The 26111-nt window shown below is 38.9% G+C and overlaps 1 protein-coding gene across 7 annotated transcripts; it reads left to right on the top strand.

Annotated features, from left to right (window-relative positions):
* The first annotated feature begins 40 nt into the window (after nt 1–40).
* On the top strand, nt 41–26111 carry AP1S2 (adaptor related protein complex 1 subunit sigma 2). 7 transcript variants are annotated; one of them, XR_004380678.1, is made up of 7 exons: nt 65–106; nt 2268–2446; nt 8283–8391; nt 9003–9140; nt 13883–13977; nt 24491–24499; nt 25332–26111. XR_004380678.1 is itself a non-coding variant. In XM_032840864.1 (6 exons), exons 2-6 carry the CDS (start codon nt 2268–2270, stop codon nt 25377–25379), a joined length of 483 nt encoding a protein of 160 aa, XP_032696755.1. In that variant the 5' UTR covers nt 41–106; the 3' UTR covers nt 25380–26111. The 7 variants fall into 7 exon arrangements, 4 of the variants coding, with proteins under 4 accessions (XP_032696755.1, XP_032696753.1, XP_032696754.1 ...); XM_032840864.1 differs by lacking the exon at nt 13883–13977 and having other exon boundaries at nt 41–106; XR_004380677.1 differs by lacking the exon at nt 24491–24499.

The following is a 26111-nucleotide window of genomic DNA, read 5'->3' as shown; positions in this document are numbered from 1 at the left end:
CAGGGGCTTCCCCTCAGCCGCCGCCTCCACCGCCGCCACCGTCGCCGCCGCCGCCGCCGCCGCCACCGCCGGCCGAGCTCAGCCGCGCCCGCGGCCCGCGGCCGCCGTAAGTCCCGGGGGGCGAGCGGGGGCGTCGGGGACAGGGAGCCGGGAGGGCGGTTTGGGCGCGCCCTCCGCCGCCCCGCGGGCGCCCCGACGACCCCACCCCGCGCCTGGCCGTCCCGGCCAGCCAGGGGCTCGCCGCGCCCCGCAACTCACTTCTCTCCGCGTCGGCGCCGTTCTCCACTCCGCACCGCGCCCCGGGAATGCGGGGGGCCCCGCGGCACCTGTGGTTTGGGAATCACCTCAAGTTTTGCGGGGCATTTTCGGGAGGGGCCCGCGACTGGGGGCGGTGGCGGCGGAGGACCCTTGGCGCCCCCTGCGTGGCGGCGAATGCCATTGTCTGCCCCGCGCCTAGCCTGTCACCTCGCCCGGGCTCGGTCAGTGATGGACTGCGGCCCCATGGGGCGGCGGGGAGGCGTCGGAGACGGCCGGACCGAGGAACGCTGGCCCTGAGCCGGCTCCGCAGCTGAGCCTATTGTTTTTAATAACCAATCTCGAGGAATTGAGTGCCCTGTGATTTGCGGCAAAATCAAAGCGTTAGTTTTTAACCAGAGGAAAGGAATACTTGTGCCTCGCAACCGGGTATCGTCCCATGTTAGCACATAATTTATTTTAAAGAGTGAATTATTTATTCTATAAAGTGGTAGGGAGGGGATAGAGACAGCCGAGAGCTCATACTCTTTTAGAAAGCAAACCGCCACTCCTCCAGGTCGTCGGGGTCCTGGAATAGGGGGTCTGTTATTCTCAAAGTTCTGGTAACGGGTTTGCATTAAACGTCCAGTTGATGCTTTAGTTGCTGTTCCCCTCCGAATGCCGCTGTCTTACCAGGACTTGTATGGGAGGCACTTTGACATCAAAAATATCGTTCGCTTATTTTGTGCCAGTGAAGGTTTTAAGTGAGGCGTAATAAGCCAATTTTAACTTTAATAAAGTTAAATCGCCACATCTTAAATTTCTAAATACCTTGTCGATGCCCGTTTGGATTAATACAAAAAGCGACAGTAATTTCTTAGCGAAATCTGGAGCCCATTTTTATTCTAAATTGGCCGTGTAGATTATCCCCCCACCCCATATTCAGATTTAAGGTGGTGTGGTGCATATTAAGAATCGGGCTGCAGTCTTACTTGTAGTAACACCGTTGAAGGAACTTAACAACAGTTAGGAGGGGGGGGGAACCTGTCTGAATTCTACCTTTAAATTACTTTTGTAGAAACAATGCTTAATGTTTGCAGTTGGGAAGAACAGTTGGATTACAGGAAGCTTTCCTTTAAAATGAAACATGTAAACTAATCAACAGATTTGAGGTTCCAAATACACGTATACAAAATAGTTTAAGATACAGTAGAATTCAGCATCCACTCCATCTGTAGATGCTTGTTTTAAAAATTGTTTTAAATGAGGTATTTTGCCTAATGTCTCTGCATGTGTGTCTCTAAATTTTGGCTTTTTAAAGGATTCTCTTTCATATTGTTACATTAACCCACTTCTCTATTGTGTGTATATTTATGTTGGAATTTTCAGAAAGCAAAGATGAGAAGAGACACTTAAAAGTCAGGCTTTTATTAAGCAAAATGCGCATTTATGGGTTTTTTTGTTGAATATTTTAGATGTTTTGTTTTGCTTAAAATGTGTGAGCATAAACTGAAGAGGGCATTCTGAGTGATAGCAGTCTGAATACAAGTAATTCAGCCGGGGACTGGAACAGCCTCAGGATGCGAAATAGTTGTAGATCTGCTGTTTCTTTCAGATGTATCTAAACCAGTTGATGTCAACAGTTCTCTTTTGAAGCATACAGAGAGTGTGACATGTACAGCACAGGTAGACAGTAGTTGTCGTAAATTGCAAGAGTTATCTTTCTTTTTCCTCAAAAATTTCACTTCAGCTTTTTACCTGTTTTTTATTTTTTTAATTATGATTATTATTTTTTGCCACGCACTACTCTCCGAACTTACATGGAACGGGGTGGGGTGGGGAGATTTGCCCCTGGTGGGAAGATCTTTCTACAAGCATTTTCCTGCTATTTTAACTGGAGTAGAAATACTGATGGCTGCTAATCATTTGTCAGTTAAAGGCCCTGCCCCCTAAGCTTCTCTAGGAACCATGTCATCTTAATCTTTACGGAATCAAAGTGTTGCATGTAATCTTGGCTCTATTTATCTTAACAGATGCAGTTTATGTTGCTCTTTAGTCGTCAGGGAAAGCTTCGACTGCAGAAATGGTATGTCCCACTATCAGACAAAGAGAAGAAAAAGATTACAAGAGAACTTGTTCAAACCGTTTTAGCACGGAAACCTAAAATGTGCAGCTTTCTTGAGTGGCGAGATCTGAAGATTGTTTACAAAAGGTATAATTTTCATTTATCAGAAAGGCAAAATTGGATTAAATGTTCAGTCATTTATAATGTGGCAATGGCAGACTTTTGAGAGATGACATTTACAAGTAATGATTAATAATGATTTAGATGAAAAAGGTTTAAGTTAAAGCTTTGTGTCTTTTAAATAACTGGTGTTTTGATTGATTGTCCAGTCAAAAAAATAAAATCAGAAAAGTCGATTTAAAACTAATTATGTAATTAAAGGCATAAATGATTATTTCTACTTAATCATCTTTTTAGAAAAATTAAATGAATTTCTTTGCAGGTGAAAATGGGGTCATATTTTAAATGGTGTAATTCTCTGAATTTTGACAAACCTTGCTTAAAAATCTATACAGTAATGACTGATAATTGATATGCCTTTTTTCTGACTTCTAGAATCTCACTTTTGAACACCTTGGATGCATAGATCATTTAGTCATATAGAGGTTTTGAAACTCTATATAAGATTTCTTTGTTAGTAGCATTTATTAATTTGAAGTACACTTGTTGCTGTCATGGAGGTATAATTAGATCTGATAGATAATTTTGTGAAGAATAGATTTTTAAATTTTTGATGTTGAAAAATGACTCACACATTGGCTTTGGACACTAAATTTTTAAAAAATGTACATCTTTATTAATATCTAAAAGTCTTTTAATACCCTAAAATAACATTTCTCAAGATTGGGCTAATCAGGAGTTAAAAGAAATTAATTACTTTGTTTCTTCTCCATTTTCCCTCCCTTACAAATAATTTACTGTATTTAAGAAGAGTGTCTCTGCATATAAAAAATTGTCTTCTATAGGGGAAGTTCAGGGAACTAACAGTAAGGGCTGCAAGGGGAGGGGGTGGAAGAGAAGTCTGGGTTTTTAATCTCTGTTCCTTTATTCTAGGTGTGGATGGGTTTTGAGTGTATGTGGGGGGTGGGTAGATGGCAGAGGAGGTGATGGGAGATTATAGGACATAGAGAATGTTTTAAATACCATAGAACTCTTTGCAATAGAATAAATTTAGTCATCTTTGAGTGATTTTGGTTTAGTACTTGTTGAGAAAACTCATAGCTTTTTAGAGCTGGGAGAAGTCTTGGAATAATGTAGTCAGGTGATTGTTTTTAAAAAGCTTTTTGCAGGGCGCCTGGGTGGCTCAGTGGGTTAAAGCCTCTGCCTTCGGCTCAGGTCATGATCCCAGGGTCCTGGGATTGAGCCCTAAATCTCTGCTCGGCGGGGAGCCTGCTTCCTCCAATCTCTCTCTCTGCCTACTTGTGATTTCTGTCAAATAAATAAATAAAAATCTTTAAAAAAAAATAAAAAGCTTTTTGCCCAGAGGTTAGAACCTTCGATGAATCAAGTGGAAGTGGAGGTGCTCTCATGGAAACAGAACCGGGGTCTCATACCTCTGCTCACTTGGCTTGTGCCCTCTGCATCAGAGATGGTTCATGACCTTTAAAACCACTACTGGTTCTTTTGTTGTTGTTTTTAAAGATTTTAATCATTTTATTTTATTCATGTGACAGAGACACAGCGAGAGAGGGAACACTAGTGGGAGTGGGAGAGGGAGAAACAGGCTTCCTGCCGAGCAGGGAGCCTGATGCGGGGCTGGATCCCAGAACTCTGGGATCATGACCTGAGGTGAAAGGCAGACGCTTAATGACTGAGCCATCCAGGCGCCCCTAAAACCACTACTGATGATTAAATTTCAATTTTATGAAAGGAAGAATTTGGGAGAAGTGACTTGTCCAAGGTCATATTCCAGTTAGTGACTGACAAGGGGGCTAGAACTCAGTTCTGAAGTGTGGAGGCAAAGGTTTTAAAACAGGGTTGAGAAAAGAGCAGATAATGCCTTTTTGAAAGGATCCTTGTAATTGGAGAATGAGTGGGGGGGCTGCTGAGGCTGGCACCTGAGAGATCTCTTAGGAAACTGCATTATAATGAGGCCCTGAAGGAAGACCTCTGCTATGGGCTCAGCAGGTGGAATGAGCTGTTCCTACAAGGTAAGGTTTTTTGTTTTTGTTTTTTGGGGGTTTTTTTGCCAGAAGCCAGGAGGGCAGGGATTCCACACTTCTGTTTCAGCTGATGGTAAATGTGAGGTAGCAGACATGCTGACTTTGAGATGCTTGGTTTTCTCCGAGTGGGCTTGGAAGTCAGGGCGGAAATTAGGCATAAAGTGGTAAACCACCAACATTCAAGGGGGCAAGCAAAGGGGGAGAGACTAAGTATAGGGTCAGTAATGTCAGGAAGTGGGAGTGAGTTTTGAAAATTAAGTCACCAGGGCCAAATGTTGCAAAAACAATAAAAGTGAAGAAAGAATCTATTAGGTTTTACGGTGAGAGTTCCAAAAATGCCATTTGTCGGAGGAACATTTTCAGTGAAATAGTAGAAACTCTCGAAGAAATGGGGCAAAGTGTGAAGAGGTGGAGGCCTTTAAACAGCAAATGTAGACTATTTCGGGAGCTTCGTCAGATGCGAAGAGGTGGTAACCGCCCATGGACAACAGGAGTGAGGGACAGAGTTTTTAAAAAGGTGTGAGAGACTTCAGCTTATTTCTAGATAGGGGAAGGAGTCCCCCGTGTGGAGGAGGAAAATACCAGCAAGGGAATCAATCCCAGGAATCGAGTTTCCTGCCGCTGAAGGCAACGGCCTGTTCCGACCGGAGGAAGGCAAGCACGGGCTGGTGTTCCGCACGCAGCACTTAGCCCGCCCGCGCCGGCCCACCACTTTTAAATAAAGGCTGTAAAGGGTACTCTCACCTGAGTCTGATACTTTTATGGAGCTCCTGTAAGTAAAAGGTGTACTTAAAGAAAACAGCTTTATTGAGATAAGATTCACATATAGAACTTAGAATTTTTAATCAGTTTTTCTATGCCTCTGCCCCCATTTCATACTGAAAACCTCATTTATCGTATTTAAGAACATATTCTTTGTTGTCATAAACGAGTGATTTTTTTTCCCCCTAGTCCAGGGGAAGAGAAGACCTTTTAAGCAAAAGGATTCTCACTTCTGAGAAATTCTGAACCAGCACTGTTGCTGTTCAGTCAGCAAGTGGTCTTCAGGCCTGCCTGCCTTCCACTTGTCTCGGCCGCATTCTTCTTGCTGAGCATTTCGCATAGCTCCCCGTCTTGGGAAGGGGGGTAGGGGTCCATAGGGAGAATATAGCTAAAAAAACAGACTGAAAATCTGGGGACTTGAGTTCTGTTTGGCTTGCACCCTTAGCTAGTTTTGCGACTTTGAACAAGTCATTGTGTGTGTGTCTCCTCATCTCTGAAATAAATGCTCTTGAAAATCCCTGAAGGACCTAACACTATGCTTTTTTGATTCCTATTTTATGCAGCATGTTATGGAAGAGGCACTAGATTGAGTTATACAGTGAATTTAAACATACATATATCTTACTAGTTTAAGGCTTTGCCACAGTACTGTATTTTCTTGACTAACAAAAGAATTTTTAATGACATACCAGTGGGTATTGAGAATAGTTTAGTTACATTCACGAAGTCAGCTGACACTTAGCTGACTGTGGAGAAGTCATGTGTTTTGAATGTAAGAATAGGCACTTTCAGATGGTCTCTGAGTGCCAGTAATTAGAGTAAGCCTTAATCCATTCTGCTAAAAATAACCAAACATACCTTTCTTCTTACTAGTCTATTATTAATTTTACTTCAGGTTTAGACTTACAAATAGGTAGTAAGAGAACAAAATGAGCTCATAATTGAATTTTTAAAAAGCATTTGCTTCTAAAAATAGGGAGTATACTTCAGGTTCTCTTGGTAATCTTTTACTAAATCAGTATAACAGTTTTTCTCTCCATCTTCAAAGCTCTTAAATTCTTAAATATTGCTTATCAGTTTTAATTTTTGCCAGGTGCAGGATTACTTTATTTAATACAGTTCCTGGCTATAGTTTTTAATATAAACCCTTAACAGGGGCTTTGGAGTCAAATTACTATTCCTGGGGAGGTTAGTCAGTTAAGCTTGGGTCTCCTATAAATGCAAGTTAATAACAGTATCTTTCTTGAAGAGTTGTTGTGAGGATTAAAATGGCAAAATATGCAGAAGCCTTAGCTAACATTTAGTGTCTCACTCAGAGTGAGGACTCCGTGAATGTTAACCTGTTAACTATTCTGTTTCTTTCTTCTGTAAGCTTTCTGTAGAGAGGGGCATTATAACCCTGATAACTAGATAATCACCTACAACAAAGAATTTGTCTAACTGATGGCTCTTTTTCCATTCTGAGTGAAAGCAAGCATTAAGGTAGTATTGCAGGACTTTTGTATTTATTTATTTATTTATTCATTCATTCGTTTATTTATTTATTTGGTATTGCAGGGTTTTTTTAATATCTTATTTATTTGAGAGAGAGAACAAGCATGGGGAGCAGCAGAGGGAGAGGGAGAAGCAGGCTTCTGGCTCTGGGATCATGACCTGAATGGTCCCAGAATGACCACGTGGCAGACCTGGACTCGGGCCTCGTTTTTGTTTTTTTTTTTCCCCCCCTTCCCCGCCAGTCAAGAATGATGGTGCTTGCTGTTGGAAAGATCAAATAATTGATCTTTATTTGGTCAAGTTGATAATATGAATAGAGCATTCTGTAAATACCAGTTACTCTCCTATTGAAGAGTAGGAATTCATTGAATTCCAAAACCGAGTTTATATGTACGTGTGATTTTCCATTAATGCTATGAGCAGTAATTGCTCATTGTGTTTTCTAAAATTCACTGAGATACTCCTCGGCGAAAATCACAATCGAAACTGAGACTTGTTTAGAATGTCTTGGGTTTTCTGCTTGTGTTTTTTTCCAAAAGCCTGTAATACACTTAAACCATTTGTAAAATGCTCTTTTAATCCTCCTCAAAAGACTTGGTCATTGTTTGTTATGCCTCAGGATTGTATGTTAAGTTTGGCTTTTTTGGGTCAAGTATAATGTAGCCTCATGTGCTAGAATCCTAATTTGGAAGAGAATATGAGTTTTCCAATGTTAATATTCAAGGGGTAAATAACATAAACTTTCATTTAACAGGTACAACTTGGAAAATTTGAGAACAGGTCTCAGTTTCCCATGTTCTCTTTCTCTGACTTCTGTAATAACTTAGAACTGTTCTTTTCTTGGAGTTTATTCCACAGTCCTAGAAACCTTTAAAAACAATTCTATGCCGTTGGGAGTCAAGATAGTAGTTACCCTTGGGGGTGGCAGATTGTGACCTAGAGGGGCTAGGAGAGGGGATTTAGGAGTTCCGTAATTTGTTTCTTGATCAGGGTACTGGTACACGGGGTGGGTTCACTTTGAGATCTCCTCAAGCTGTACATAGGACTTGTGTTCTTCTCTGTTGTGTATATTAACGCTTCAACAAAACGTTTCAGTCATTGCCTTCACATTGACAATATCTTCAATAAGTCCTTCAGTCGGAGAGTTTATCGTCTTCCCTGTTTACTTGACGTTTGAATTAATCACACAGCGCATTTTGTTTTAATTAGGTAAACATAAGATTATATTTCATACAATTTAGGACCATTTCATTCATTGTATTTCATAACTGGGTCCAGCTATGTTTTAGATATTCATAGAAGGCAGCCTAAAGAAGAAGAGCAAAACGAGTTCGCCTTTCTGCATTTCTAGATGGTATGATTGAGTGATTGTTTTTTGGTTTTTTGCTTGCCTGTACTTTTCAAACTTTCTCTACATGCATTCATTCCTTTTGTAGTGCAGGAGAAAAATCTATACTGTTGTGAAAGGGGAAGTAAATTGTGTAAGTATGGGATCTTTCACAATAGGATATGAGAACATATTTAGGTTATAGGGTAAAATTTCTTCCACATTTGCTTTGTTACAGATATGCTAGTCTGTATTTTTGCTGTGCTATCGAGGATCAGGACAATGAGCTAATTACCCTGGAAATAATTCATCGTTACGTGGAATTACTTGACAAGTACTTCGGCAGTGTGAGTAGTATTTTGTTTTAGGAAATTGAATGCCATAGTATTTTTTAAAAATCTTCTCTGTAACAAGTTTATTGTTTGATTGTCTTCGGAATTCTGTTTGAAAGTAACTGCAGAGGTGGGGAAGGGCTGACTCTCTTTTGCCAGCCGGCCCAATCAGTTAACTGCTGCAATGCTTGACCCCACAGCCCTGCTCATTTAATGATGGTTGTGAGAATGAGGTTTAAAATAGTGAAACAGAAAGGAGTTCAACTGCAAAGATTAATGTTCTGGAAGTGCTTAGTATAGAATTTAGATTTGGTAAGCAGTTATAATCACATTATACAGGAAGTATGTATTTAAAAAGATCATTGTTCATGAGTAGAGAATTACTCAGTTGCCCATGTTGAGAACTTCCAGAATCAGGTCTTATTTAGTTTGTAGGCCTTGTGTTTCCAAGTACTTGAGATTTGAAAATTAAACTGACTAAATCAGTGATACTTAATTATTGGCAAGATTGCCATTTTTAGAAAGAATTAAGATCGATTCACTGATCACCTTTTTATTCACTACTTGATGGTGGGTAAGTATCTTTTGCTTTCTTCAATTTTAACATTGTTTTCCTTGCTTCTCAGGTGTGTGAACTTGATATCATCTTTAATTTTGAGAAGGCTTATTTTATTTTGGATGAGTTTCTTTTGGGAGGGGAAGTTCAGGAAACATCCAAGAAAAATGTCCTTAAAGCAATTGAGCAGGCTGATCTACTGCAGGAGGTAAGCTAATTGGAGTTCTCTTTACTACACATTAGCATGTTTTGCTGTTGCTAGGGAAGTCTCAGTTATGTTCCCTCATTCTTCAAGTTTCGGAAATTACTCTGAAGCATGCTTGGCATGTAGTGTCCATGAGCAGTACATTGATTGCAGTATGTGTCAGTCACATCAACTTAGTTATCTGTGGACGGTTGTTTGCTTTAGAGATGGTCTGTCATGTCGATGGCCCATTTTTGGAGCCCCAAACGCTAGGGTCTAAACGTTTAGAGGACAGACTAAGAAGGGAAAAGATTTGTCCAACAGTAATTTGAGAACTCTCCATCCATTGTTCTCAATTACTGCAGGTAACTCCTTTGCGCATAGTGTGGATGGGTCACCAGCCGACTGTGAGACTGTGTCATTTTCATCCCAGATTGGTTCATATTTTCACCTCATGTCCATTAAGTGCAAATGTAGCCAAGCCAATGATAGTGTTAAAATTACCCTTTGTAAAACTCTCCAGTTCTGTGTTAGCAAAACCAACTAAAAAGTATTTGGCCTTTTCTTTGCTCTCTTTAAAGATTTTATTTATCTGTTTATCTGAGAGAAAGAGAGAGTGCGCGAGCACAAGTGGGGGAAGGGGCAGAGGAAGAAGGGGAGAGCAAGAATCTCTTAAATGGACTCGGCACTGAGTGGGGGACCCAGCTCAGGGCTCAGTCTCATGACCCTGAGATTGTGGCCTGAGCCGAAAACCCAAGAGTCGGATGCTTAACCAACTGGGCCACCCAGGCACCCCTCTTTGCTCTCTTTAAATAACAAACCCTGTTCTGTCAAATGACTGTATTCTTACTTTGCCTTGATAGCACAAGAACTGTTGATAAGCCCCTTCCATTTCCAGTTTCCACAGTTGTCCCGAGTTCATTGTATATTTGCTATTTCTGAACTTTCAATTTCTGAAGTTTAAAATTTCATAGATAAGGCCACCTTTTTCAAAATACTTAAGAATACCTTAATTCAGATACTGAGTTGAATTATGCTTTAGCGGTCATTGTGGTTTTAATTAAATAGAAAGTCCGTAGCACAAGGAGGAGCTAGTCAATTTAAAAAAATGTAGTGTGTTTTCATCAAGTTAATTCTCTTTGTTAGTCTTAAAGGAGGCTTTAAATCCAATTTTTTTAGCATTTCTGTTGTAACAGAAATGTGAACTAAAAAGAGTAAATGTCTCTTTCTTAACTGTGGGCCTCAGTGGGAGGGCAGGCCTTGGATGACGGCTCTGCAGGAGTCACTGCCCGGATCAGTTGTGAGGATTGCTCCAAGTGGGGGTGACGTCATCAGAACATACATATATTAAATGTGAGACAATACGCTGTACCTGTCTTGATCTTGAGTTAACCAAACAGTGGTTAAGGTGCCTGCAAAAGCAGAACCTTTTTTGGCAGGCCTGACGCTAGCCACTGGCAGTAGTGAAATGAGCACAGCCCCTTTCCCATGTGCGTAGTTTGCCACAGTTCTCTATTTAATTGACTGCAGATATGTCACTGGGGAGATTTTTTATTTTTTAACATCTGATACTGTGACCTCAGGCTCATATTCTCCTATTGTAAAATGGGTTTTGAAGTTAGGACCTCCTTATTTTGCTATTTACCAATCAGACTTTTCTAAAAATAACGTCAAACCAGAATCAGGAACTGGGAATTTTTTATATTTGTCTCTTTTCTTGTTCACTTTTATGTTTCATTATTATGGAACTGTAATTTGCTCTGTCAGATCCTGGTTCTTCTTCATTTCCTGATTAATTACATCTGTCTTAAAACATTTCTAAAGTTCTTGAAGTTCACCTTTTAATTTTAATATAGTTTTTCCTGGAGACCAGTGTTTAGGGCACTGATCTTTCCTGTGTCTGGATGGTTTTTTAAATTGTACTTACTAATTGCTAAAGACTTCAAAATATGACCGATATACTAAGTTTACTTTATAGCTTGTATTTGGGATAAAAATGTCATTCCAAGTCCATATTTGTATATGTGTGTATCTCCCCTATTGAAGTATCTTTTTTTAAAATAAACTTTATTTTTCTTTTTTTAAGATTTTATTTATTAACCTGAGAGAGAGAGAGAGATCACAATTAGGCAGAGGCAGGCAGGGAGAGAGGGGGAAGCAGGCTTCCCACTGAGCGGGGCGCCCAATACAGGGCTCAATCCCAGGACCCTGAGATCATGACCTGGGCCAAAGGTAGATGCTTAACCCTCTGAGCCACCCAGGTGCCCCTCCCCTATTGAAGTATCTTAATAGTAAGTACCATCTCCCTTTTTGAAGTAGTATTTTTGTATCTTAAAGAGAAAGGAGGAGTGGAGAGAAGCTTAGGATGTCTGTGGTCCATGTTAAGATTTTTCTTTTCCTGGGCCGCCTGGGTGGCTCTGTGGGTTAAGCCTCTGCCTTCGGCTCAGGTCATGATCCTGGGGTCCTGGGATCGAGCCCCACATCAGGCTCTCTGCTCAGCGGGGAACCTGCTTCATCCTCTCTCTCTGCCTGCCTCTCCGCCTACTCGTGATCTCTGTCTGTCAAATAAATAAATAAAATCTTAAAAAAAAAAAAAAGATTTTTCTTTTCCTGTCTCACCCTAGTTTAAAAAAAAAAAAAGTTGACTACTGTTAAATATGGTTTCTTATCTTTAGAGGAGAGCTTTGGCCTGGTTCTCATCTGTGGCTACCTTAACACTGTTTGGTACATGAACCAAAGTGATAGTACATTAAGACATCTTCTCTTCAGCGGCCTGAGTGAACCATTTCTCTTAATTTAGCCATTCGGGTCTTGAGGCAGAAAACACCACGGGTCCGTTCTGAATTCCGAGGGGATTATCATACATGGCGACTAAGGCCTTTATGACGCCAAGCTGAATCTCTTTGGGGCAGTAAGGCTTCAGGTGATTCCGTTCAGGTTAACCTGTTACTCATTCAGGTTATTTGCCAGCATACTGTCACACACGCAGGGATGACAAGCTGCTTGTTTCCTAAAGTAGATTCATTTATATGTTGATACATGATACATGTTTGCATCTTTGGGAGACTATTTAAATGTGTTCATAAAACAGGTGGTGGAATAAGAGGAGAAAAAAACTGCTAAATTTCTTTCAAGTTTCCCTTCTACCCAAGTTACATAAACTTCTTGTGGTCAGTTTAGGCAGGCCTTCATTTTACAGGCCAACAGAACAGACAGTTGACAAAGTAGGTTTTCTTTCAGCTTATTCTATATAGTCAGTAACGAGAACAGGTCTGGATAACCGGGACAACAGAAGAGAACAGGGTGCCAGCCGGCGCTTATTGAGCACTTAGATGGGAAGCACCCTGGGCTAATCCTCAGGGTGTCCTGCGCAGGGTCCCGAGCACCTTTTAACAAACGAACAAGCAGAGGCTCACGCAGTGAGCTTCCGGGGAATGGTCCCAGCGTTCCAAACACGCTCCGCTGGCCTTCGGAGCTATGTGAAATCTTGACCACTGAGCAGTATCCATGTCTCCCCCCGCCCTATTTGCGTATTGTCTTGAAATGTGTACTTTAAACCTGTTTCTAGTACCAGCTTCCGTGTTTTCCAGTAATGAAGAGATTCATCATTCTGGAGGTTTTTCTGTTACGGAACAGAGTAGACTTCCTAAGACATGCCATTTTTTACCTCTTACACTGAAAATGTTCACTGTCTAAACTATCAATAGTCAGTATTTTCAAATTGGATATATAGATACAAATAATACATTTTTAAAGTCATTTCTTGTTGGATTTATCGAAACTGGATTTATAGTAGCTTTTTTGGTATTATAATTTGGTATATAGCATTCACTTAGCCTATGTCATGAATGTGATTTTGCTTCCAAAATTGTAAATATAGCTGCAAAGGCACTTAGCTAAATGTGGCCTTAAATTTATAGAATTCCTAATTAATTTATTTTAATCTAGTTTTCTTTGTGTTGTGATTTTTCTATTTGGTATCAGCTCTTTTACTTGAATTATTTCTAAACACCATGGATGACTTTGAATTTATAATGAAAATACCTGTTGGCTTAATGCATGGAAATCACAAAATTATTTTGATTTTAGCCCTTTTAAAATTTGTGACATACACATTTCTATCCTTAAGAATGTTTATTTTCTTCAGAAAAATTTCTTTAAAATTTCAGTCCTTCATGTTACAGGCAAACGGCACAGTCGGGAGAAAGTAGATCTTCCATTAGCATATTATAGTGAGTAATGAGAACATAAGTGTGTATTTGAATAATAATTGCTAAAACCTCGGACATAGTGATTAAATAATAAAGATACCTTTTTTAATTTTACTTAGCTACGTGGTAAACAGTGGTTCAGTTTTGACATTTCTAGAGTGAATTCTGAATTCTGTATTTTTGGTATTTGGGTCTGTGATACATAATTAAATTTGGGGATAAAGCCCAGAAAAATTAGTCCATTATCCAATTTTTAATGTTTGTTGGAATTTAGCACAGGTTTTCTTAACATGCCACTGGTACTTAACTTGATTGCTAAATTACTAAAGTGCAACATGCTGAGATTACGAAATTGACATTCTTTGCAATACTTGGAACATTTCCCCAACACCACCAATTAAGTGCCTATTTTAAGCTAGTTTTCTGAGGGGGAGGACTTGGGGGAGTGGTACAGTTGATTTATAAACCTAGATCTAATGACCAAGGAAATACAGAGTGCATTTTCTTTGTAAAGTCAGGCACTTACCAGTTTTTCTCTGCTCCTTAATTTTATAGAGCCAGAATGAAGAATGGGGAGGTTTGTCTGAGGATATCTTATGATAAAGAGCAGTCTAAGGCTTTAGTCCCTTTGACCCCCAACTTATTTATTGGTAACTACCAAATTTACCGTTTTTGTGGCATGGATAAGATGGGGTGTTATGCAAAGACTGTTGCACGTGAGATGATTTCAAGTCCTTGCCTGATCTGTGAAGATCGAATAGTTAAAACATCGGGCGTTGGGCTTTAACCTCGGCGGTAGCTGCATGACGGTGTTGATCGGCGCTTTGAGATGTGTCAGCCTTTCTTTTTTATACTAACAGCATCATTTTGAAATTTGTGGGGGTTTTCCTTTTGAGCTTTGTTTGCTGTTGGTATCGTTTCTCACTAACGTAGTCTGTGAGGTACCAAAAGCGAGCATCACACTCCCCAATGGGCTTCCACTTCGAGATGACCCCCTTTATGAATAGATTCTCTTGGATTTGCCGTTGTTAATCTGCCTCGGCGAGAAAGTGGTGCTCTATGGAGAATTAGTGCCGCTAGAATTGATGTGTTTTAGTGCTGGGGCTGCATGATAGATCTTAGTACTATGCACCATCTTTGTGGAAGTAAGAATAAATCTTTTGGACTGCGTAGAAATGGAAAGGTAAGAATCTTAGAAAAAGTGATTTTTATTAAAAATGACTTCTGTAACTTAAAATTATTTTAAGTGGATAAGTACTTAGAGTATTTAATAACATGCCTTTTAGTATGAAGTTTTGGGATTTTTAATTAAAATCTTGCTAATTAAGAATATTTGGGTATGCTAATCAAACTCAAGAATATTGTACATTGTTTTATAACAGCTAGGTGTGTTCAAATACATACAATCATTTAACAGCATTTAACAGCAAAGAGTATTTTGATATAAATCCTCCTAGGTTTTGGTCTAATTAGACAAACTCATAATTTCCACTGTTTGTTAAAACCTTTAAGCCTAAACCTTTTTCTTTTAAATTAGGCTAAAAGTTAACAAGGCTATATACTCTTTTTTTTTTTTTTAAGATTTTATTTATTGATTTGACAGAGAGAGATCACAAGTAGACAGAGAGGCAGGCAGAGAGAGAGAGAGAGGGAAGCAGGCTCCCCATTAGCAGAGAGCCCGATGTGGGATTCGATCCCAGAACCCTGAGATCATGACCTGAGCTGAAGGCAGCGGCTTAACCCACTGAGCCACCCAGGTGCCCCCTAACAAGGCTATATACTCTTATGCCAGCGTATTTTAAAAGGGCAGATACAGAAAAAACAGAAGGCAGAACAAATCTTGCTTGTTTTAACGTGTTATAAGAAATTTGGCCAATGTCCTTGGTCACTGGTTTTCAGCTTGTAATCATTTTGCTCTATGTTTTTTTTTGAGCTCTTTGCTTTTCAGAATTTTGAGGCTCCTCCCTCCCCTTGTTTCATTCTAACTCATTTTGAGCCTATTCTTGCTCCTCTGGGCTATTTGTAATAATGAAAAGTTGGAGTAACTTAAACATCAGTAGCCGTAAATCTGGTTTTCAAAGATACTTGACAAGAACCCACAGTAGTAAAATACACTTTTATGTCATAATAGTTACATGCACATAAACTGAAAAATATTTTATTAAATAATACTTTATTTCGTTTTGCCGTCTCACATTTTCTATTCTGTCCTTTTTTTCAATCCTGATCCTGATCTAAAATGATTGCGTGCACCCTAGGACCTGCCAAGAGTCTACTCCTAGTTGTTGGTGGTGATTTGTTTTTTTCTTTAAAAAGTACTTTCTCAAAATTTCAGGGTTTGAGTTCTTTTCTTCCCCTACTGACACATTCCTTAAAATTTTCTTTTATTGTTTCCTCTGTTGCCTTTTTTAAAAATAAAAGTTCCTGTTACAGAGAAATTAACAAACACAGGCAAGCACACTAGAATGTAATTTTACCTGTCCATCCACCGGAGACAATTAGATTAACTCAGTGGTTCTCAGCCGGGGTGGGGAGTGGGGCAGTCATGCCTCCTCACGGAACACTGAACAGTGCCAGGACATATTTTTGTGATTGTCACGACCGGCAGTGGGGTGGTACTGGCGTCCGGTAGGTGAAGACCTAGGGTGCTGCTAAACGTCCAGCAGTGCCCCGGACAGCTCTCCTAGGACAAGGAATCATCCAGCTTCAAGTCTCAGTAGTGCCGTGGTTGCAAAACCCTGGTTTAATTTAACACGATAGGATGTATAAAGATTCCATTTACATCTATAGACTGTTACATCTTTTCAATATAATATAATATATAGTCCAGAGTACAAATGACTGGCTGAAATGAACCAAAAGTAGAAGGGGGGGGGGGGAGACCCAAAGAACTGTAAAAGGACAATGGGGCTTAATAAGAACATGTAATGGCGATAAAAATCACCACTGTGAGTCACCAGAATCACCTTTACTTGCTAACCAGTGCCTGGGGTGATAATCTGTGGCTGACTTCAGCACCTAACCCACAGCAGAGCTTGTGGGATGTCACTATATGATTCCATTTCCTCAACCCCAAATCAGTTAATGTCTGTTAAGGTAATTGGGTTTTTACCTGGAAACAGAACTGAGTATACCCTGTAGGCAATCAGAATACTTCTTTTAATTTTCTGCTCATTTCCCCATCCACCGTAGGGACTTGGTAATTTTTTTTTTTTACAGGGGAACTAGTTTAAATGACCAGAATTTGCATATATAGACTTTTATTATTTTACATGTATTTACATGTATTTTACATGTACCTTATTAGCCTTAAAGAATTTACTTAGTACAGATCTAGAGTTTCAATATTTGAAATTCAGTGATAAAAAGAAATCTGTAACCCTGATCAAATTTAAAGCATTTCACATTATGATCCAAATAGAAGACCTAGGCAGATACAATATGGTTTCCCTAAAATATGCTTAAAACTATTTCTTTACAGTCTAAAGTTAGAGTTACTAATTAATCTTTTTTAATTTAAAAAGTACAGCGAACTGCCAGAGAAAGTAACTTGTTCTTAGTATTTGATAACTAATAGGTTTTAGAGTAGGGTTTACAAGATGCAGTTTAGTTATTCCCATCATTTTAAAGAAACTTCAGATATGTGATACAGATCAACCACACAATAGAAAAAGACAGCAGCAGATATAAATAAACAATTCACAGATGAAAGAAAAAAGAAATGGCCCTTTTACATAAGGGAATGTAAATGAAAATATGAATGAGAACTTTTTTTGGTTGGTTCTTGAATTGGCAAGGATGAGTGACCCTCTTGTCTGCTGCTTGTGAGCACTTAAACTTGTATTCCATTTTGGAGGATTAGTTGGGTGATACCTGTTAACAAATAAATTTGTACACTTTTGACCCATCAGTTAAATTTCAAGGAATTATATCCAATAGAAATATACAAATGCACTAAAATTCAGTATAATATTAAGCCACTGGAACTTACCCAAATGTTAATCAGTGGGAGATAGGTTAAGAAAATTATAGTATGGCCATACATGAAACTGTTACCCGTCTGTAGAAGAAGTGAGATTGATTTCTATGCAATGATATGGAAAGATATTCAAGGTGTATAGAGTGAGAAAAGATCAGGAGTGGGACATTAACTTAGCAGCATTACCTCTGAAAATGTTTTCTAAAAGTGTAAAACAAACCTGTATTAGAAGTATAAAATTTTAATTTGTAAATTTTTTTAGTGACAAAATGAAACTCTGTGAGTGGAAGAGCACACATTGTGTTGTTCCATTAGGTAAAATTAGAGTAGAATTTGCTAAAAAGAAAAGCTTCAGCATATAAAGTGAAGCACTTGTGTGTTCTTGGCCATTTTAGACACCATCTGGAACAACCATATTGCTCTTGCTACTCAATGCTAAGGTAATGTTAAAATAAAAAAATTATTTGACTTTACTAGTGCCTCACGGTTGCTGGTGGAATAAGACTGACACCATCATCTGTGTCATCTAAAAGGGACCTCAGAAGGGCTTTCAGTTCTCTGTATTCATTGCTGAACACAGATCTTAGCGAATTAAGACATTCTCCGGCCCTTTGGTCTTTAAGCATAAGGAATAGTGTTCCAGGGTCGAGAGTAGGGACTTTGCCGCAGAATTCAGTGAGGGGCAATAAAAAGGACCACTGTATTCTAGAACGTGAAGGAAGGGGATGCTGCTTCTAGTGAAAGGAAAAAGTGAATCCCCTTCACAAGAAAAACGAGTAGAGCAGTAACTTCAAATTACACCGAATTCCTTTTCCATTAAATGTAAATCGTTTGCTCTTTGAACACGGTGTGTGCTAGAAAGAGAAAAACAGGAGACTAGGTTTTCAGTTTGGGGCCCAGTATCAGTAGTTGACTTAAGCACCGATCTCAACAGGACGTCAGCCTTCAGAGAAGTGCCGGCTTCCGGTTTCTTTATAGTTTCCCAGACTCTTTTACTTTTGAGGCATCAGCCTAATATGGTGAATATCTGGGGATTTTTAAGCTTAATAGGGTTTGTCTTAAGAATGCAGACGGTGTTAAGAGCAGGTATAACTTAATTCCTCTGCTGTGTTAACCTGCACTTCCTACTACTTCTGGTTCCTTTTGTAGGGGACTGAGAAAAAAGTTCTTTCGGTGCGGAGGAAAGTTGAACATACGTGGTTCAGGTGGTTTTTTTTTTTTTTTTTCCTGTTTTCCTTCTGGCCTTTATTCCCATATAATCGATAATCACTGATGTTTTAGTGTATTGACGAACTCAGCTTGCTGGGTAGTGGAACGAGAGAGTAGTTCTGCCTCTGCCCAGGACCCCTCGTGTGTTGTGACAGACTTGACGCTCCACCTCCCCAGTTCTTAATTAATTATTCCATGACTCAGAAGATATCCTGGTGGTGTGAGGGCCCAGAATACTGGAGTTATAGCCAATCAACTATAATATTTTCTTTGTATATAAGAGAAGAAATAACTTGGTTAATACAGGCATACCTGTATCATTTAGCTTAAAATCAACCTTCAAGGTTAGGTGGTCATTAAGGCATTTTTAGCACAACTCTTTTCAGACTCCATCTAAACTGAGAAATTACTGAAAACATGTTACAGCAACTTAAAAGTGGTAAAAGAATACATTATTTTTGTGCATTTTAGGGTTTTTCCTCTAAAAGGAAGCTTTTCCAATGAAGAGGCTTTTCTCCCTATAAAGAATATTCCTCATAATTGATGGATTCTCATTTCTTGCTTAAGTATAATAATATGGATCGTTGGCTATAAAGAAGTTTATCTTATCTCTCCTTTCCTTCACTAATGTAGTAAAAGGTCTGTCAGAAATGCCACACAGTCTTGTTTAAGAATTGTTTGTTGCCTTTCCTCGTAAGTCTCTTCCGGGGAGGAACAGTGGTGTGCTCAGCCCTCTTTGGGGAAACTACCTACCTTTCTCTTTTCTTGCAGTGGGCATAAGCTCTCCCTGGTTGGTTCTCCCATGTGTATATAAAATTAAGAGAGAAAACATAAAAGATGAAAAGCTATAATTTTATAGAGTCTCAAAGAACTGGTATGTAGGTGGAAGGTTGACAGACTTAAACTTTTCTTGTTCTCTCTCCAGAAAACAGAGAATATGTATCACAGCAGGAGTTTCATTGGGTGTAAGAAAGCGTACTAGAATACGTGCTGGAGTACTGACATGCATCAAATGTAGCAGGATCTATGAATTCAGTTTGTACTTACAATTTTGTCAAGTTTGTTATTTATATTTTAGCATCACCTGAAAAGTCTAATTACATTAAATCCCAAGGGATAGTCCCAGTACTTTCTTTAACTGATTATTTTCATAGGGAATTTTACTCCGATAATGATCCATTATTGGGACTTAGAATTTATTTTTTTACAGAGAATATTGAAATAGGTTTAGAGGTTCGTTGGCAAAAAAGTATTTTTAAATACTGTGAAGCACTAGTGTCATTGGTACAGAAATAGATAAATAGAATTCCCCTATGAAAATGAGAGCTTCTTTAAGAAAATGAAGCATTTCGGGTTCATTACTGGTATTATTTTACCTTGCTGGCTTATGCCACTGTATTCTGAGTGGGGGAAAAAGCAAAACTCTTTTAAAACTGTCTCAAGAATTATCTGAGGATTAAATTTAATCCTCAGATACTTTTGTATTTAATGGTTATTGTATAAAGGATTGGTTACATATTTGAACAGTTTACACGACTTTGTAGCCTAACATTTCAGAATGCCAACTTTAATATTAAAATGAGGATATTTTACAAGCCCTCAAATGAGCAGTTTTAAACTTTGAGTCACAAGCCTTTTGGCAGGGGTATAATCCCTTTGAGAGTCCGAAGAGCCACGGGTCCTCTTCTCAGGAAAATCTGTAATTTTGCCTCTAGTTTCAGGGATTTCTTCGAGTCCCCAGAAATCCATCTCTGGACACTCTCGGGTCAGTTTAAAACCTCACCTCAGGTTACCTTCTTGATATGAGAAACCTCTATTCACATACATTTGTAGGCATAGGCATTTAACAAATCTTTTTTGGAGAGTTCTTTAAAATCTATCTTGAGGATTATTTTAAAAAGTAGTAATATCCTTAGTCTCAAAGGTGTAGTCTTCCGAAGTTAAGCTAAGTGAACCATTAAACACCTCCATTGCTACTTAAAATACCAAATAGGTGACTCCTTTTCCACTTTTTCTTGGCAAAGATTTTCTTTTAGGATCTGTAGAAGAGTTTATGGTCACCTAAGGATGTAAAGATTTTCATTAAGGGATTAACTTCCTTTCCTTCGTGTAATAAAATCCTGACATACTTGAAGACTGGTAGCATTCTAATTGAATTTTCAGTTCACTCAGTACTGACCGGACGATTTTACACTGAAAATTTTTTCAGCCTGTTAGTAACAGTGCTTTTGGATTTTGTCAGATATAGGTTGTTATAGAGAGTTTATCATTATATAGAGTTACTTTAAGAGGAACTGGAACTCCTAAGCACTGTTTATAAGTTAAATGTTCAGCCATAAACCAAAGAACAAAAACAAAACTTTACGTTTCCATTTTCTTTACTGTGCACTAAACATTCTAGGAATCTGATTGTGTCTGTCAGTTTGTATACTGTGTAAGAATATATGCATTTCTTTTGTAGCCACGTCATGAATATTTTAATGTCCCTGTGTACTAAATGACTGCTCGTCGTGTATGCAGAATTTCACAGAGGAAATAGAGAGCTGATATACTTATGAAAGAAAATGTCCTCAGCTTGGTGACTATCTTGTATAATAGAGCATTTCAGAACCAATACCTTTACAATTGTAATTGTTTTTCCTGACTCGCTTTTCTTTTTGTTTTATTTTCGTTCTATATGTGATCTTGATGTAGTTTATTCCTGCTCACAAACTCGTTTGATTTCTTGAGATATGACCTATGAATGTTTTGCGTAGTATTTCATCTTACATACATACATGTCCTCATTTACGAACCATCTATGATTAAAGTCTCGCAAGAGGAAATTTTAGCCATCGTTAAAATGTTCACCAAAGAAAACAGAGTGGAAGTGCTATGGCAGGAGCAGTGCGGTGACCTAGCGCAGGGCTTGGTATTCACGTGTTCTGGGAGAAAAGAAGTTCTATTTAGGGACTGTGGTACAGCCTATGTGAGCCAACATATTCTAATGTATCGCAGAAAAGAGTATTTGGAAATACTTCCAAAAAGTAAAATCTGTACTGTTACGTAGTATTTAAGGGTCAAACATTCCCAGTTCTTAAGTTCGTGATGCCACCTGGATTCAGTCACATTTGTGCTGGCCAGTATTGGCCAGTCCCTCGAAGAGTGATCAGAAAGCTGTGTCAGAAGTCTCTGCGACAGGATCTCTCTTCGATAGGAAGTAACATTTTCAAAACGTTCATACCGACCTGGTTTATATAGTTAAAATTCTGATACTCTGCTCGAATACTAATACTTTACTAGTTATGGCTTTATAGTATATATTAAGTCTTCCTTTAAATACTTAATGATTTGTTAACTGTGGTTTTATATTAAGACTTTCAATATTGATCGTTATTGTGTATACTTTTAATAAAACATGCAACTTAATTATAAAAGGAGAAGTACCAAGTAACTCCTTGTTGATAGCTAGAGAGTTTAAAGCCTAAAAGTCAGTCATCATTACACAAATTCAGAAGCAGCTCCAACGGGCTTACCGCTGAAGGAAGACCTATGAGAATGTCGAGCAGGCAGGCGCGCGGAGCACTGCTTGCCATTCTCTGTGTCCTGCATTACATTTGAAGCATCTGGATGGGTTGTCAAATGCGAAACGTAGCTGAAAGCATTGGGAAACGTTGGTCTTTCATTTCCATTTTTTCCCTCTGTCCCTCTCCCCACCCTGCAAGATGTTACTCCTCTGGTTTTAACGCTGAATTCGCATTGTCCCTGCCAGTGCGCTCTGGATGCCGTGTGCTGCGCTGCAACAAGATGTTGCCTCCTTTGTTATTTGTATACAGCTGCTTGCTTTCCATTCATAGACTCTGAAATCGCTTTTCTTGCACGTCTAAAATAAAAGTATTGCATGTACTTTGTCTCATGTGAATGACTTCTTTCTTCTCCATCCCTTTGGACAAATAATATATATTTTGGTTTTTCCAGGTAATTTTATTAAATCGTGTAAAAAAAAAAAACCTAAAGTGGTTAAGCTGGCAAGTTCTGTTAAGTATACAGTTCAGTACTGTTAAGTATATCCACAGTGTTGTGCATCTGACTTCAGAAATGTTTCCTCCTGTGAAACCGAAACTGTATCCATTAAACAACTCTCCATTTCCCTTCCCCTTAGCCCTTGGTAACCACCATTCTACTTTGTTTCTAGGACTGTGACTACTTTAGCTACAAGTTCTTCTAGGTAATTTTGAGCCACAATTTCAATGTTAACATGGGAAAATAACATTTTATACTATGGGCACAATTTGTGAAAGAAACTAATGTACTATTTGTACAAGTCTCAAGGAGTAAAATGTATAAATGATTCCTTTAAGCCAGCCCTTTTAGAAAGGACACATTTTAAATAATGCATATTTGATAAGTAACATGGTTCTCTTCCTGAAATGCTATACAGGACTGCAGGCAGCGAGCACAGAAGGGAAATCGTACCAGCCCCAGCGAATAGAAGGGGAGACATTTTTACATGGTTTAGCGAAGAATGTTAGCCGTGTAGAGTTCAGTGTAGGCGTCTTTTAAGAAATGCAGTAAAGGCCGTATGGTGTTTTTAAGAACTATTTAACATTATCTAGGAACAAGGATGGGGGTTAGGAGCACTGACCCTCCCAAGCAGTTGAAAACCCACATACAACATTTGACTCTCCACAAACTTCATAGCCTACTGTTGACTGGAAGCCTCACTGATAACCTCAATATTCCAGTAACACAGCTTCAGTGGACGTACTGTGCACTGTATTCCTGCAGTAAAGTACGCTGGAGCAAAAATACTAAGAAAATCCCTAAGGACAATACACTTACATACTGCACGGTAAAAAATCTCCATATAAATGGAACCGTACAGTTCAAATCCGTGTTGTTTGAGGGTTAAATGCAAATGATTATTTTTCAATCATTTCATTTATTTATGACATATGTGATTCATGGTCTACATTCTTGGGAGTGTTGCATCTTTTCCATTAGACTTTCTTTAAAAATGATCATGAAAACTCTGAGACATGCTAGAAGGAACCTTCATGTGCACACCCCTCAGCTTCAGCACCCTTCAACTCAGTACTCCTAGTAATAACGCCTGTTGTGTCATCTGCCTGCACCCCCCCCCCCCCCCGTTTTGGCCTCAGCGTTTTAAAGCAAGCCCTGGACCTCATTTCACATTCGATACCGCAGTATATACCACCAAGAGACAAAAGTACCACCACCTCCCCAAAATTAACAGTAACTCCTCATATCTTGTTTCTGGTTCAGTTTTTCCTAATTGCCTAGGAATTACATTTCTGTAATCGGTTTACTAGAACCAGATTCCCAATAAGGCTCCCATTGTATCTGGTTGATGTCTCAATTAAGTCTTTTCATCTTCAACAACTCTGCTTTCCTCCCCTGTCCCCCCCTCCCGCCTTTTTTTAACCTGAGTCCTCCATGCTGTAGAACATCCTCCATTCTGTACTTGGTGGACATCTGGTGGCAGTGTTGACCTTGTTGGCCCATTCCCCATACGTATTTTGATGTAGCCCGGTTAGGCTGAGGGGTGGGGGCTGGGGGGAGGTCAAGAATACTTCATAAAAACCCTTTTTTTCACCAAAGCTGATTTTTACCCATTTTTCATTAATAAACCTACTAAAAGATCATCATGTGAACTTCATACAGCATTGGTTTGTAATATTTTATTTAGTACTGAATGCTAAATACCTTCACGTAGGTAGGTCTCAATTGTGTTATGTTACCAGTTAACATTTTTTGAGCACTTTCCAGAAGTCAGGCACTAAGCCTTCTCTCCCTTAAATGTCTATGCATGAAGGTAAGTACTGTGATCCTTGTGTTCCAAATCAGGAAACAGGCTAGAGTTTAATTTACTTAAGATTATTTCTCCATGTGATGCTTATATATAATTAAATCTAATGTATGGATTTATGGTTTAATATTTTTCTTCTCCTTGTTTTGTGCTGTACCACAATTAGGATGCAAAAGTAAGTTAATTTACTATTGGAAACTAAAAATTGCATTTTCTCCATTAAATTGTCGTATGCCTTTTAATTACAAAATTATTGCAAGTAATAACTGAATTTGACCTGGTCCTGGTTTTGTGATGTGCAAAATCAACCACTTTGGAAAATTTTTAATAATTTTCTAGATACGCCTGCTTGGTTTTGTCTTCCTTTGACATTTAAAAATGAGTATTGGTTGTGGCATAAGACAAAAATATGCCTTTGCTCCTAGAGTTTTCTTTCTCATATGTTGCCTCCACTGAAGCCACTGGTTGCCCGGGGGTGGGCTGGGAAGGTGAGTTTCTGAAGCTATGCTGCTGGGGACAGTTAAATCAAAAACTAAGTAAAAACGCAGAGGAAGACATTTCTATAAATACATGTGACCAAAAAAGAAAAAAAAAAAACCATGAAAAACAAAATTATGTGAAGATTTGGGAGAACTCTGGGTTTTCCCTGGTTTTTACTTAGGGGAGGCTTTGGATTTTAAAACTATGGTAACTTACCTTTCCTGTAGCTAATTTAATAGCAGTGATTTCCTAAATTGCCAATGGGTTTGCCTGCTTTTTGTGTGACAGCAACGGTGCCCAGTACATTGGTAGGTAACCACTAGTTATTTAATGCACGCTGAAAATCTCCTTCTGTGGTCTCTGACATTTGGGGCGCAAAACCCTCAATAACCGCTTGCTTTCAGTATTCGAATGTGCCCGAACCGGCTTGCATTGTTCTCTGAAACTTGCACATCCTTCCGTGTCGGTTTCACATTCTCCGGCCTCCCCGGATCTGCTTACCAGAGTCTCACATTTTCCCTCCACAGGAAGCTGAAACCCCACGTAGTGTTCTTGAAGAAATTGGACTGACATAACTCTCCTACCTTGTTGATGACTTCTTGTGGCATTTCACACACTGTAGATGGTCACTGCCTTCATGTCCATGTTAGCTAATGGTATAAGATGACGTCTTGTCAGTATTACTGTTTTGCTAAGCTGCTTCATTCAGGCCTACACAAATTTTTTTTTTAAAGGGAATTTTTGGTTAATCAAGTGATAACTTAAGGGACTTAAATACAAATTAGAACGATGCAGAAAAAGAAAGGTACCTTTTCTGGATATTTTAAAGTTTATAGATCTGTTTCTCCCAATCGAATCATGTTATCTATGAGAACGACGGAACCAGGCATTTTACATTCATTAATTACCGTCTTTGGCAAAGGAAACTGTTAAATTATATGCAACCTGGCTTTATGAAACCAAAGACTAGTGTGTAGCATTTCAGCATATCTGAGAATAAAGGGAATCGATACTCACATATCAAATGAATTAAAATTTAACTGTTTATATTGAGACTTCAGAAAAAAACCAAATTTATACCAAAGACCCTTATTGGAAACTACATACTTAAAGGGAACACACAAATGACTAAATTGAAATGATGCGTTTTACACTAAAAATTATTTCTCCAGCATTGCAAACCGGGGTCGAGGAACAGAGATTGACTGTTTAATAGTGAACACGTTACTTTTAAGGCCAAGGAACGTTCAATTCCTGAGACAGATTTTTTTCGTGGTCATAACGATTTAGTGACTTAGAAAGCTTTC

Source organism: Lontra canadensis, unplaced genomic scaffold, assembly GCF_010015895.1.
Source record: "Lontra canadensis isolate GAN:19392208 unplaced genomic scaffold, GSC_riverotter_1.0 scaffold116, whole genome shotgun sequence".
In the NCBI taxonomy this organism is placed as follows: Eukaryota; Metazoa; Chordata; class Mammalia; order Carnivora; family Mustelidae; genus Lontra; species Lontra canadensis.
Note: the sequence above shows the minus strand (reverse complement) of the source record. Positions and strands in the feature narration are given on the sequence as shown.

What these genes read in the sequence shown, in the direction of transcription:
- AP1S2 (XM_032840864.1), top strand. Translation starts at nt 2,268, where the DNA reads ATGCAGTTTATGTTGCTCTTTAGTCGTCAGGGAAAGCTTCGACTGCAG. An exon ending in CTGAAGATTGTTTACAAAAG is followed by an intron (nt 2,447 to 8,282) that starts GTATAATTTTCA and finishes GCTTTGTTACAG; the next exon opens with ATATGCTAGTCTGTATTTTT. An exon ending in TTGACAAGTACTTCGGCAGT is followed by an intron (nt 8,392 to 9,002) that starts GTGAGTAGTATT and finishes CTTGCTTCTCAG; the next exon opens with GTGTGTGAACTTGATATCAT.